At 46.2% G+C, this 15384-nt stretch overlaps 1 protein-coding gene across 3 annotated transcripts in view; it reads right to left on the bottom strand.

Moving 5' to 3' along the window:
- LOC112236532 (kremen protein 1) overlaps window positions 1-15384 on the bottom strand; it is a 118314-nt gene that overhangs the window by 44960 nt on the left and 57970 nt on the right. For 2 of the 3 annotated variants that reach the window (XM_024405121.2, XM_024405122.2), the window contains exon 3: window positions 4644-4735. In XM_024405121.2, the coding sequence (XP_024260889.1) occupies window positions 4644-4735 (92 nt within the window). Of the gene's footprint in view, window positions 1-4633; window positions 4736-15384 lie in introns of all 3 variants that reach the window. The other variant, XM_024405124.2, reaches the window with a different exon arrangement.

The following is a 15384-nucleotide window of genomic DNA, read 5'->3' as shown; positions in this document are numbered from 1 at the left end:
GTGTTAAACAAATCCAAATATATTTGAGATTTGAGATTCTTCAAATAGCCACCCTTTGCCTTGATGACAGCTTTGCGCACTCTTGGCATTAAAAAAAGTGTCCCCTGTTAAAAGTTAATTTGTGGAATTTCTTTCCTTCTTAATGAGTTTAAGCCAATCAGTTGTGTTGTAACAAGGTAGTGGTGGAATACAGAATATAGCCCTATTTGGTAAAAGACCAAGTCCATATTATGGCAAGAGAAATTACAGTCTGTCATTACTTTAAGACATGAAGGTCAGTCAAAACGGAACATTTCAAGAACTTTGAAAGTTTCTTCAAGTGCAGTCGCAAACACCATCAAGCACTATGATGAAACTGGCTCTCATGAGGACCGCCACAGGAATGGAAGACCCAGAGGTACCTCTGCTGCAGAGGATAAGTTCATTACAGTTACCAGCCTCAAAAATAGCAGCCCAAATAAATGCTTCACAGAGTTCAACATAACAGACACATTTCATGGTCGAATTGCTGCTACTAAAGGACACATAAGAAGAAGATACTTGTTTGGTCCAAGAAACACGAGCAATGGACATTAGACCAGTGGAAATCTGCCCTTTGGTCTGATGAGTCCAAAATTTAGATTTTTGGTTCCAACCGCCGTGTCTTTGTGAGACACAAAGTAGATGAATGGATGATCTCCACATGTGTGGTTCCCACTGTGAAGCATGGAGAAGGTTTGATGCTGTGGAAGTGCTTTGCTGGTGACACTGTCTGTGATTTATTTAAAATTCAAGGCACACTTAACCAGCATGGTTTCCACAGCATTCTGCAGCGATACACCATCCCATCTGGTTTGCGCTTAGTGGGACTATCATTTGTTTTCAACAGGACAATGACCCAAAACACACCTACAGGCTGTGTAAGGGCTATTTGACCAAGAAGGAGAGTGATGGAGTTCTGCATCAGATGACCTGGCCTCCACAATCACCCGACCTCAACCCAATTAAGATGGTTTGGGATGAGTTGGACCGAAGAGTGAAGGAAAAGCAGCTAACAAGTGATCAGAATACATGGGAACTCCTTCAAGACTGTTGGAAAAACATTCCAGGTGAAGCTGGTTGAGAGAATGCCAAGAGTGTGCAAAGCTGTCATCAAGACAAAGGGTGGCTACTTTAACACTGTTTTTGGTTACTACATGATTCCATATGTGTTATTTCATAGTTTTGATGTCTTCACTATTATTGTACAACATAGAAAATAGTAAAAATAAAGAAAAACCCTTGAATGAGAAGGTGTATACAAACCTTTGACTGGTATTGTATATAAATATATATATATATATTGTGTCTAATGTGTATATTTATAATGTATTATACAGGGCACATTTGAAAAAGAGACCTAGGTCTCAATGTGCCTTCCCTGTTAAAATTCAAGGGTAAATAAATTAATAAGGAGAAGCAAGTAGAGGACATGCCAGAAGAGAAAGGACGATACCTAGTCAGTTGTACAACTGAATGCTGACCTTTCGGTTACTGGCTCAATGCTCCTACCCACCAGGCTACCTGCCCTAACATGCCAGTAGAGAACATGCCAGAAGAGAACATGTATGCCAGTAGAGAACATGCCAGTAGAGAACATGTATGCCAGTACAGAACATGCCAGTAGAGAACATGTATGCCAGTAGAGAACATGTATGCCAGTAGAGAACATGCCAGTAGAGAACATGTATGCCAGTAGAGAACATGCCAGTAGAGAACATGTATGCCAGTAGAGAACATGCCAGTAGAGAACATGCCAGTAGAGAACATACCAGTAGAGAACATGTATGCCAGTAGAGAACATGTATGCCAGTAGAGAACATACCAGTAGAGAACATACCAGTAGAGAACATGTATGCCAGTAGAGAACATACCAGTAGAGAACATGCCAGTAGAGAACATGTATACAAGTAGAGAACATGCCAGTAGAGAACCTGTATGCCAGTAGAGAACATGTATGCCAGTAGAGAACATGTATGCCAGTAGAGAACATACCAGTAGAGAACATGTATGCCAGTAGAGAACATGTATGCCAGTAGAGAACATGTATGCCAGTAGAGAACATGTATGCCAGTAGAGAACATGTATGCCAGTAGAGAACATACCAGTAGAGAACATGTATGCCAGTAGAGAACATACCAGTAGAGAACATGCCAGTAGAGAACATACCAGTAGAGAACATGTATACCAGTAGAGAACATGTATGCCAGTAGAGAACATGTATGCCAGTAGAGAACATGTCTGCCAGTAGAGAACATGTCTGCCAGTAGAGAACATGCCAGTAGAGAACATACCAGTAGAGAACATACCAGTAGAGAACATGTATGCCAGTAGAGAACATGTATACCAGTAGAGAACATGCCAGTAGAGAACATGTCTGCCAGTAGAGAACATACCAGTAGAGAACATGTATGCCAGTAGAGAACATGTATACCAGTAGAGAACATGCCAGTAGAGAACATGTATGCCAGTAGAGAACATACCAGTAGAGAACATGTATGCCAGTAGAGAACATGTATGCCAGTAGAGAACATACCAGTAGAGAACATGTATGCCAGTAGAGAACATACCAGTAGAGAACATGTATACCAGTAGAGAACATGTCTGCCAGTAGAGAACATGTATGCCAGTAGAGAACATACCAGTAGAGAACATACCAGTAGAGAACATACCAGTAGAGAACATGTATGCCAGTAGAGAACATGTATGCCAGTAGAGAACATGCCAGTAGAGAACATGTATACCAGTAGAGAACATGTATACCAGTAGAGAACATACCAGTAGAGAACATGTATACCAGTAGAGAACATGTATACCAGTAGAGAACATACCAGTAGAGAACATGTATACCAGTAGAGAACATGTATACCAGTAGAGAACATGTATACCAGTAGAGAACATACCAGTAGAGAACATGTATACCAGTAGAGAACATGTATACCAGTAGAGAACATACCAGTAGAGAACATGTATACCAGTAGAGAACATGTATACCAGTAGAGAACATACCAGTAGAGAACATGTATACCAGTAGAGAACATGTATGCCAGTAGAGAACATACCAGTAGAGAACATGTATACCAGTAGAGAACATGCCAGTAGAGAACATGCCAGTAGAGAACATGTATACCAGTAGAGAACATGCCAGTAGAGAACATGCCAGTAGAGAACATGTATACCAGTAGAGAACATGTATACCAGTAGAGAACATGCCAGTAGAGAACATGCCAGTAGAGAACATGTATACCAGTAGAGAACATACCAGTAGAGAACATGTATACCAGTAGAGAACATGTATACCAGTAGAGAACATGCCAGTAGAGAACATGTATACCAGTAGAGAACATGCCAGTAGAGAACATGTATACCAGTAGAGAACATGTATGCCAGTAGAGAACATGCCAGTAGAGAACATACCAGTAGAGAACATGTATGCCAGTAGAGAACATGCCAGTAGAGAACATGTATACCAGTAGAGAACATGTATGCCAGTAGAGAACATGCCAGTAGAGAACATGTATACCAGTAGAGAACATGCCAGTAGAGAACATACCAGTAGAGAACATGCCAGTAGAGAACATGTATACCAGTAGAGAACATGCCAGTAGAGAACATGCCAGTAGAGAACATGCCAGTAGAGAACATACCAGTAGAGAACATGTCTGCCAGTAGAGAACATGTATGCCAGTAGAGAACATACCAGTAGAGAACATGTCTGCCAGTAGAGAACATACCAGTAGAGAACATGTATGCCAGTAGAGAACATACCAGTAGAGAACATGTCTGCCAGAAGGGAGCATGTATGCCAGTAGAGAACATGCCAGTAGAGAACATGTATGCCAGTAGAGAACATGTATGCCAGTAGAGAACATGTATACCAGTAGAGAACATGTATACCAGTAGAGAACATGTATGCCAGTAGAGAACATGTATGCCAGTAGAGAACATACCAGTAGAGAACATGTATGCCAGTAGAGAACATGTATGCCAGTAGAGAACATGCCAGTAGAGAACATGTATGCCAGTAGAGAACATGTATGCCAGTAGAGAACATGTATGCCAGTAGAGAACATGTATGCCAGTAGAGAACATGTATGCCAGTAGAGAACATGTATGCCAGTAGAGAACATACCAGTAGAGAACATGTATGCCAGTAGAGAACATGTATGCCAGTAGAGAACATGTATGCCAGTAGAGAACATGTATGCCAGTAGAGAACATGTATGCCAGTAGAGAACAAGCACAGAGGCAATAACACAACACACTGACTGCTGTACTGAGCTCTGCTGAGCTGAATGAGTGGCAGCTAATTACAGAAATGTAAAAACACAGTGCGACTGACTGACAGTTCACATGGAACAGGCATGCCCGGACACTGCAGAGCCGAGTTAAGAGACATTCTTCAGGATGATAATAGCTCAGTGAAAAGCTTCTGCAGATGACCTATAAACCTTTTCATAACGATCTGACACGCAGAGCGACTGACAGAGCCACCGACTGGGAGACGAACAGGGCCTCTAGGCTTTCAGGTCAGCCAGGGTGTAACACAGGAACACAGGGCGTTGACGACATGACTCTGATTCACACGCAAGAACGCACACACACACACACATACATTCTCTTACTCTGACAGGTGGGTATGTCGCAGTATCTCCAGTAGATTCCGTCTTCATGGTCAGCGATGTAACACCACGGCTGGACATCACCATCAGGGTTCCTGGAGAGGAGTGTGGGAGGCAGGGAGGGAGGGAAAATGGGGAAGAAAACAAACAGAAAAAGAGGTTATGTAGCAAAAACTGGAGACTTAATATTAAATACAATTACAGAAGAATGCCTGCTGTGAGGAGATTTATTTCTGAATTTGTTATTGTTTGTGGTGCCAATCATCTCCCTACCGCAGCAGCCTGCTTCAGTTGGTATTTTACCCTGTGTTCTGGCCCTCAGAACTGACTATGCATTTCCAGTAGAAACCAGTGTAGACAGAAGGCTCTCAGACAGACAGACAGAGAGACAGAGAGGGACAGACTGACAGATAGAGGAACACGATGTCTTTGTTTAGGTTGAAGCAGTGAGACAGAGACCTGTCCTGGGGATAACAGAGATAGCAGAGCCTTTTGTCTGAAGGGGTCACAGATCTTTGAACTTCCACACTTCCCTTTTAACCCTTCAAACCTGACAGCCTAGCCCCCCTCTGGCCCCCCTCTGGCCCCTGCGGCGCTTTGGCTGTTTTGGTTTCACTGAGAAGAGATGGGATTGAATTGGCGGTGGGTTTGGGGAGGAAGGGATGGGATTGGATGGGATGGGCGATGGGATGGGATGGGAGGAAGGGATGGGATTGGATGGGCGATGGGAGGAAGGGATGGGATTGGATGGGCGATGGCATGGGGGAGGAAGGGATGGGATTGGGTGAGATGGGCAGTGGGATTGGGGAGGAAGGGAAGGGATTGGATGGAATAGTCAGTAGGATTGGGGAGGAAGGGAAGGGATTGGATGGAATGGCCAGTAGGATTGGGGAGGAAGGGAAGGGATTAGATGGAATGGCCAGTAGGATTGGGGAGGAAGGGAAGGGATTGGATGGAATGGCCAGTAGGATTGGGGAGGAAGGGAAGGGATTGGATGGAATGGCCAGTAGGATTGGGGAGGAAGGGAAGGGATTGGATGGAATGGCCAGTAGGATTGGGGAGGAAGGGAAGGGATTGGATGGAATGGCCAGTAGGATTGGGGAGGAAGGGAAGGGATTGGATGGAATGGCCAGTAGGATTGGGGAGGAAGGGAAGGGATTAGATGGAATGGCCAGTAGGATTGGGGAGGAAGGGAAGGGATTAGATGGAATGGCCAGTAGGATTGGGGAGGAAGGGAAGGGATTGGATGGAATGGCCAGTAGGATTGGGGAGGAAGGGAAGGGATTGGATGGAATGGCCAGTAGGATTGGGGAGGAAGGGAAGGGATTAGATGGAATGGCCAGTAGGATTGGGGAGGAAGGGAAGGGATTGGATGGGTGGTGGGAAGGAAGGGGAGAGCCCACACATCTAGACAGAGGCTTTGAGCAGGTGCAGATTTCTGTGTATTTTTGGCATACTGTCTGTGTGATACCAAGCGTATTTGTTAATGGTAATACTTCACTTACAAAGAGTTTGTAAATGGTTTATAAGATGTTTATAAACTGTTATATAATGAATAGGTAAGAGACACACTTGGGAGTATATTATCACAATCCGTGGAACCATTTTTGTTAGTGAGGAGCATGAGGAAACCATAAAAACATCCCAGGTCAATGGAGGAATGCTCATTTTTGGGAGCACTACTGTTGTCCTTTTCTAACTCGGACTGTAACTGCCTGAGACATTTTCCCCTGGGCCTCAGCTATCCCGTTACAGCACTATTGTGGGGCGAATTCTGAAGGGCGTTTCCATTCCTTTTTTCTTCTGCTATCAAAAACACTTCCCAGGGTCTCTTCCTCTCCTGTCACAGCACAGAAGGAAGGTTATTGAGTGGGGAACAGAGGAAACTTTAACCTAGGGATGAAATCGAGCTACCGTAACTGTTAGCATTAGGGTCTTTTTTTTTGTCCTCCGTTGGGAGAAAATGATCCCTCTCTTCCTCCTAACCATGGGCTCATCTCCCAAATGGCTCCCAAGAGCTACAGAGCGTTTTTTAAAGGAGAGAGGCCAGCGGAATACAGGTACTTGCTTATTGCGCAAAGACAGAGGCAATAAGTTAGCGTATTATGCATAACCCATCATTCATTAGCTACTGCACATACAAGGCTAATACTGAGGTAGGCTAGGGTATTTTGAACAGAATTATCTACATGTATTTTGTATGCAATTTGAATGGAATTGATGGAGAGAGAACGACTGCTCGCTCATGCTCTGACTTAAAGCAACAATACTCGAGTCAGTCAAGGCTGTTTTAACACTCTGCAGCTGCAATAAAGAAGTACTGTATATATATATATTTACAACAACAAAACTATGGTGCCTCCCGAAAGTCAGATGTGGGTGTATATATTAGACGAGCATTCGGTCATAGGCTATGCTGCAGGAAATGTAGGCCTATCTGTCACAAGAAAAAAAGTTACCATGATGAGTTGATACTGTAGGTCAACATGCATTGTGAACTGTACTCCATACCAAGATGGGCTGTCTGTCCCCACCATGAGCGTTGATGATTGATCATGCAGAGAGCAGAGAGAAGGCCGTAGAGAAGCCAGATTTTGTCATTGCATATCATTGAACAGTTCCATTCCACATCATGCTGTTGATATAAATAATTTATTGTCATTTACCGGTTTCTCGCAGTTATTTATCCCGGGAAAGGGGAGCGGTTTTTGGGCGGTAAATCTCAGTAACCGGGTTCCCGCAATTGAACTCTAGTACTGTACCATTCTCTAAATATGAACACCTGGAAGAAATCAGTACCATTCCTTCAATTTGAACCCCTGGAAGAGCTACAGGGGTAACTACAGGTAACTGCCAAAATAAAAGAAACGCTGACCAAATTCAAATAGAAATGTGAGTTATAGATCTGTCATTCTCATTGAAAGCAAATCTAAGAAGCTGTAGATCTGTTCTATATGCTCTATTTCTATGCTTCCTGTTCTTACGTTTCATTTTTGCGTCTTTTACTGTCAGTTTTGTACACCAGCTGAAAATACAATATTTGTGGTTATGTAAAATATATTACTGAACAAAAATATAAACACAACATGCAACGATTTCAATGATTTTTACTGAGTTACAGTTCATATAAGGAAATTAGTCAATTGAAATAAATAAATTAGGCCCTCATATGACTGGGCAGGGGCGCAGCCATAGGTAGGTCTGGCAGGGCATAGGCCCACCCACTTGGGAGCCAGACATGTCGTAATTCGTGAGGTCCCTGGTAATTCCCAGCCCTAGTTAGTAAAGAGAAAGTGGAGATGCTCCAACTACTCTGTTTAAGCTGTTTTTTCGCTAGCTGCTAGCCAGTGTGTGTTTTAGCCAGTGTGTGTTTCAGCTATCTGCTAGCCAGTGTGTGTTTTAGCTATCTGCTAGCCAGTGTGTGTTTTCGATACCTGCTAGCAAGTGTGTGTTTCAGCTAGCTGTTCGACAGTGTGCGTTTCAGCTAGCTGCTCAACAGTGTGTGTTTCAGCTATCTGCTAGCAAGTGTGTGTTTTAGCTATCTGCTAGCCAGTGTGTGTTTTAGCTAGCTGCTAGCGTGTGTGTGTGTGTGTGTGCGTGTGTGTGTGTTTCAGCTAGCTGCTAGCCAGTGTGTTTTAGCTATCTGCTAGCCAGTGTGTGTTTCAGCAAGCTGCTAGCCACTTAGTGTTTCAGCTAGCTGCTCAACAGTGTGTTTCAGCTAGCTGCTCAACAGTGTGTTTCAGCTAGCTGCTCAACAGTGTGTTTCAGCTAGCTGCTCAACAGTGTGTTTCAGCTAGCTGCTCGACAGTGTGTGTTTTAACTCAGCAGTGTGGCTCGCTTTCATCTGAGAACAGAGAAAAACAGCTGTTCCCTGCTGGCTGATGTTCAACATACTTTTATAACAATTTTCCAAGTGCCCCTAATCATAAAAGGTATGATAAATTTTAAAATCTCTGGCACGGTGTAGCCATAAAAAAGCACTGAATCGTCAACACAGAGGGGAGAAAACCTGCAGCAAAGAATAACACTGAGATGGGATAGAAATAACATGCTTTTTTCTGTGCTATTAGCAAGCCACTAGCTTGCCTGCGCTTCAGACCAGGGTTCAAACATTATTTGAAATGATTTAAAATACTCTATCTGTGCTTGTTTGAGCTAGCCTATTGCAAATAACCAATAAAGACAGTTATAACATTTCAAACACCGCCCAACTTGTACTCTAGGCAGACTGAAACAAATGTTAAAAGCATTTGAAAGATTTCTAATAGTATTTGTACCCAGGTCTACCTGCGTTTAGCCACACAATCCGATGCCACAGAGAAAGATGAAAGCTGAAAACCCCCTTGAAAAATGATTGTGTAAAACTGAAGCTGAAGAGGGTTTGAGAGGCTTGTTGTTTGGGTTTTGAGGTCAGGAGAGGATCAGAGACTGACTGTCAATTTCCCTCGAGAGCAGAGGTCTCTTTAAGCCGACTAAAACATCTGTCTGTCATTTTAAATCAGAAGTGAATAGTCACTGGACTTTGTTCTATTGCTTATAACAAATACAATGATGCTGAAGCTGAACCTGAGCAAGTTCAAATCAAATCAAATCAAATTTTATTTGTCACATACACATGGTTAGCAGATGTTAATGCGAGTGTAGCGAAATGCTTGTGCTTCTAGTTCCGACAATGCAGTAATAACGAACAAGTAATCTAACTAACAATTCCAAAAAAACTACTGTCTTATACACAGTGTAAGGGGATAAAGAATATGTACATAAGGATATATGAATGAGTGATGGTACAGAGCAGCATAGGCAAGATACAGTAGATGATATCGAGTACAGTATATACATATGAGATAAGTATGTAAACCAAGTGGCATAGTTAAAGTGGCTAGTGATACATGTATTACATAAGGATGCAGTCGATGATATAGAGTACAGTATCAACGTATGCATATGAGATGAACAATGTAGGGTAAGTAACATTATATAAGGTAGCATTGTTTAAAGTGGCTAGTGATATATTTACATCATTTCCCATCAATTCCCATGATTAAAGTGGCTGGAGTAGAGTCAGTGTCATTGACAGTGTGTTGGCAGTAGCCACTCAATGTTAGTGGTGGCTGTTTAACAGTCTGATGGCCTTGAGATAGAAGCTGTTTTTCAGTCTCTCGGTCCCAGCTTTGATGCACCTGTACTGACCTCGCCTTCTGGATGACAGCGGGGTGAACAGGCAGTGGCTCGGGTGGTTGATGTCCTTGATGATCTTTATGGCCTTCCTGTAGCATCGGGTGGTGTAGGTGTCCTGGAGGGCAGGTAGTTTGCCCCGGTGATGCGTTGTGCAGACCTCACTACCCTCTGGAGAGCCTTACGGTTGAGGGCGGTGCAGTTGCCATACCAGGCGGTGATACAGCCCGCCAGGATGCTCTCGATTGTGCATCTGTAGAAGTTTGTGAGTGCTTTTGGTGACAAGCCGAATTTCTTCAGCCTCCTGAGGTTGAAGAGGCGCTGCTGCGCCTTCCTCACGATGCTGTCTGTGTGAGTGGACCAATTCAGTTTGTCTGTGATGTGTATGCCGAGGAACTTAAAACTTGCTACCCTCTCCACTACTGTTCCATCGATGTGGATGGGGGTGTTCCCTCTGCTGTTTCCTGAAGTCCACAATCATCTCCTTAGTTTTGTTGACGTTGAGTGTGAGGTTATTTTCCTGACACCACACTCCGAGGGCCCTCACCTCCTCCCTGTAGGCCGTCTCGTCGTTGTTGGTAATCAAGCCTACCACTGTTGTGTCGTCCGCAAACTTGATGATTGAGTTGGAGGCGTGCATGGCCACGCAGTCGTGGGTGAACAGGGAGTACAGGAGAGGGCTCAGAACGCACCCTTGTGGGGCCCCAGTGTTGAGGATCAGCGGGGAGGAGATGTTGTTGCCTACCCTCACCACCTGGGGGCGGCCCGTCAGGAAGTCCAGTACCCAGTTGCACAGGGCGGGGTCGAGACCCAGGGTGTTAAATGCCGAGCTGTAGTCGATGAACAGCATTCTCACATAGGTATTCCTCTTGTCCAGATGGGTTAGGGCAGTGTGCAGTGTGGTTGAGATTGCATCGTCTGTGGACCTATTTGGGCGGTAAGCAAATTGGAGTGGGTCAAGGGTGTCAGGTAGGGTGGAGGTGATATGGTCCTTGACTAGTCTCTCAAAGCACTTCATGATGACGGATGTGAGTGCTACGGGCGGTAGTCGTTTAGCTCAGTTACCTTAGCTTTCTTGGGAACAGGAACAATGGTGGCCCTCTTGAAGCATGTGGGAACAGCAGACTGGTATAGGGATTGATTGAATATGTCCGTAAACACACCGGCCAGCTGGTCTGCGCATGCTCTGAGGGCGCGGCTGGGGATGCCGTCTGGGCCTGCAGCCTTGCGAGGGTTAACACGTTTAAATGTCTTACTCACTTCGGCTGCAGTGAAGGAGAGACCGCATGTTTCCGTTGCAGGCCGTGTCAGTGGCACTGTATTGTCCTCAAAGCGGGCAAAAAGTTATTTAGTCTGCCTGGGAGCAAGACATCCTGGTCCGTGACTGGGCTGGGTTTCTTCCTGTAGTCCGTGATTGACTGTAGACCCTGCCACATGCCTCTTGTGTCTGAGCCGTTGAATTGAGATTCTACTTTGTCTCTGTACTGGCGCTTAGCTTGTTTGATAGCCTTGCGGAGGGAATAGCTGCACTGTTTGTATTCAGTCATGTTACCAGACACCTTGCCCTGATTAAAAGCAGTGGTTCGTGCCTTCAGTTTCACACGAATGCTGCCATCAATCCACGGTTTCTGGTTAGGGAATGTTTTAATCGTTGCTATGGGAACGACATCTTCAACGCACGTTCTAATGAACTCGCACACCGTATCAGCGTATTCGTCAATGTTGTTGTCTGACGCAATACGAAACATCTCCCAGTCCACGTGATGGAAGCAGTCTTGGAGTGTGGAGTCAGCTTGGTTGGACCAGCGTTGGACAGACCTCAGCGTGGGAGCTTCTTGTTTTAGTTTCTGTCTGTAGGCAGGGATCAACAAAATGGAGTCGTGGTCAGCTTTTCCCGAAAGGGGGGCGGGGCAGGGCCTTATATGCGTCGCGGAAGTTAGAGTAACAATGATCCAGGGTCTTTCCACCCCTGGTTGCGCAATCGATATGCTAATAAAATTTAGGGAGTCTTGTTTTCAGATTAGCCTTGTTAAAATCCCCAGCTACAATGAATGCAGCCTCCGCATAAATCGTTTCCAGTTTGCAGAGAGTTAAATAAAGTTCGTTCAGAGCCATTGATGTGTCTGCTTGGGGGTGATATATACGGCTGTGATTATAATCGAAGAGAATTCTCTTGGTAGATAATGCGGTCTACATTTGATTGTGAGGAATTCTAAATCAGGTGAACAGAAGGATTTGAGTTCCTGTATGTTTCTTTCATCACACCATGTCACGTTGGCCATAAGGCATACGCCCCCGCCCGTCTTCTTACCAGAAAGATGTTTGTTTCTGTCGGCGCGATGCGTGGAGAAACCCGCTGGCTGCACCGCTTCGGATTGCGTCTCTCCAGTTAGCCATGTTTCCGTGAAGCAGAGAACGTTACAGTCTCTGATGTCCCTCTGGAATGCTACCCTTGCTCGGATTTCATCAACCTTGTTGTCAAGAGACTGGACATTGGCAAGAAGAATGCTAGGGAGTGGTGCACGGTGTGCCCGTCTCCGGAGTCTGACCAGAAGACCGCTTCGTTTCCCTCTTTTTCTGAGTCGTTTTTTTTTTTTTTTTTGGTCGCTGCATGTGATCCACTCCGTTACACTGGTTGTAAGGCAGAACACAGGATCCGCATCGCGAAAAACATATTCTTGGTCGTACTGATGGTGAGTTGACGCTGATCTTATATTCAGTAGTTCTTCTCGGCTGTATGTAATGAAACCTAAGATGACCTGGGGTACTAGTGTAAGAAATAACACGTAAAAAAACAAAAAACTGCATAGTTTCCTAGGAACGCGAAGCGAGGCGGCCATCTCTGTCGGCGCCGGAAGTCTCAAAGCGTATGCGGACATTCATCCTTCATGCTTTACCTCACACCACAGTTGATGAGAAGTGTCCCTGACAACAGTCAGGGAGATTCAATTACTATAAACATGAGAAGAACAACTCACCCTGACACCATAGCCATTACCAGCCTTGTAGGAGAAGGCTGTGGTCCTATAGGCTACTGTACCACTGAACACCTCGAACTTACACCCGGTCTGCACACCTGCATAATAATAGCTAGGAAACGGCTGGTAAAACCAGCCAACCTTCCACTGAACCATCACACACCTTAACAACAGCTGTGCCTCAAATGGCACCATTTTCCCTATATGCTGCACTACTTTGGACATGGGCCCTGGTCAAATGTAGTGCACTATCTAGGGTGTCAGTTGGGGCACAACCATGGACTATTGGATCTAGTCCTCCTCTAACCTGTCGAGCAGCACAACACCAACTCAGGCACGGTCTTGCTTGAACAAGAGGTCCAATGGGACAACCTGACTAAACAAACCTGGATAAAAGTTGCTCTGGATAAGAGTGTCTGCTAAATGACCCCCAAAAAAAAAAAAATTTGAAATGGAGCTGTGTGTAGGCTACAGTATGTTGAAAACTCCCCTTTAATTAGCTTTAATTGAAATGTACGTTATCAATAAAAGAGATGCATGTCTGCACCTGCAAACTGCGAGCCCTGTGCTGTAACAATATGCTGTGGTATTCTGCGTGACAATATGTCAGTATTTGAAATGCGTTGAGCACGGTCTCTGTCAGGAAAGTCTCTCCGGAGAGACGTAAGAGCTGCTGACCTTTAGTGCAGCTTTGCTGTCCTTTTCTGGGATTCATTTGACACCCCATCTCTCCCTGTTTTCACTGGGCTGTTTTATGGTCATCTATAAAGATTATATGTGAGGGCTTTTAGGGTGTTCTCCGCACACCGCCATGGAGCCACAGACCCCTTTCAACTAAATTAGTATGGGAAAAAGCCAACAATGGGATAGGAACACGGTTTACGATTCCCCTCTCGTTCCTCGTAAGTCGACCCCCATTCCACCTTGTTCTCATGGCCAAGTCTCCCCCACACACTCACACTCAGATACTCACTCACTCACTCACACACACACACACACACAAGCAAATACTTTGCTAACCCTATCTAGTATATTGGATCTTTGCTGTGAAGCCTGTGTTAAAGTAATGACATGTAATGATTCCTGGCACTAGATTTGCACCTGTGCTCTGGTCTCAGCCTCGCACTGGTCCCAGCCTCAGCCTTGCTCTGGTCCCAGCCTCAGGCTTGCTCTGGGCCCAGCTTCAGCCTCGCACTGGTCCCAGCCTCAGCCTTGCTCTGGTCCCAGCCTCAGCCTCGCACTGGTCCCAGCCTCAGCCTTGCTCTGGTCCCAGCCTCAGCCTTGCTCTGGTCCCAGCCTCAGGCTTGCTCTGGGCCCAGCTTCAGCCTTGCTCTGGTCTCAGCCTCAGCCTTGCTCTGGCCTCAGCCTCAGCCTTGCCCTTGGCCCAGCCTCTGCTGTGTTCTGGATCGTATAAAATCTCCCTTGGCTCAGGAATCAGACGGGCTGTCACACCCCTCCTCACCTCTCCCTCTCTCCCTCTCTCTCTGTCTGAATCTTACCCCCAATAGTGCCACTCTAAATCCAGCCACTTCCAGATGAAGCCCTATCCAGCCACTTCCAAACGAGGCCCTACCCAGCCACTTCCAGATGAGGCCCTATCCAGCCACTTCCAGGTGAGGCCCCATCCAGCCACTTCTAGATGAGGCCCCATCCAGCCACTTCCAGATGAGGCCCCACCCAGCCACTTCCAGATGAGGCCCTACCCAGCCACTTCCAGACGAGGCCCCATCCAGCCACTTCCAGATGAGGCCCCATCCAGCCACTTCCAGACGAGGCCCCATCCAGCCACTTCCAGATGAGGCCCTATCCAGCCACTTCCAGGTGAGGCCCCATCCAGCCACTTCCAGATGAGGCCCTATCCAGCCACTTCCAGATGAGGCCCTATCCAGCCACTTCCAGGTGAGGCCCCATCCAGCCACTTCCAGATGAGGCCCTATCCAGCCACTTCCAGGTGAGGCCCCACCCAGCCACTTCCAGATGAGGCCCTATCCAGCCACTTCCAGATGAGGCCCCATCCAGCCACTTCCAGATGAGGCCCCATCCAGCCACTTCCAGATGAGGCCCCATCCAGCCACTTCCAGATGAGGCCCTATCCAGCCACTTCCAGATGAGGCCCCATCCAGCCACTTCCAGATGAGGCCCCATCCAGCCACTTCCAGATGAGGCCCTACCCAGCCACTTCCAGATGAGGCCCCATCCAGCCACTTCCAGATGAGGCCCTACCCAGCCACTTCCAGATGAGGCCCTATCCAACCACTTCCAGATGAGGCCCTACCCAGCCACTTCCAGATGAGGCCCCATCCAGCCACTTCCAGATGAGGCCCCATCCAGCCACTTCCAGATGAGGCCCTATCCAGCCACTTCCAGGTGAGGCCCTACCCAGCCACTTCCAGATGAGGCCCTATCCAGCCACTTCCAGATGAGGCCCTACCCAGCCACTTCCAGATGAGGCCCTATCCAGCCACTTCTAGATGAGGCCCTATCCAGCCACTTCCAGATGAGGCCCTATCCAGCCACTTCCAGATGAGGCCCTACCCAGCCACTTCCAGATGAGGCCCTATCCAAACACTTCCAGATGAGGCCCTATCCAA

Source organism: Oncorhynchus tshawytscha, linkage group LG12, assembly GCF_018296145.1.
Source record: "Oncorhynchus tshawytscha isolate Ot180627B linkage group LG12, Otsh_v2.0, whole genome shotgun sequence".
Taxonomy (NCBI): domain Eukaryota; kingdom Metazoa; phylum Chordata; class Actinopteri; order Salmoniformes; family Salmonidae; genus Oncorhynchus; species Oncorhynchus tshawytscha.
The sequence above is the reverse complement of the archived record's forward strand: the minus strand, read 5'-3'. Positions and strand labels throughout refer to the sequence as shown.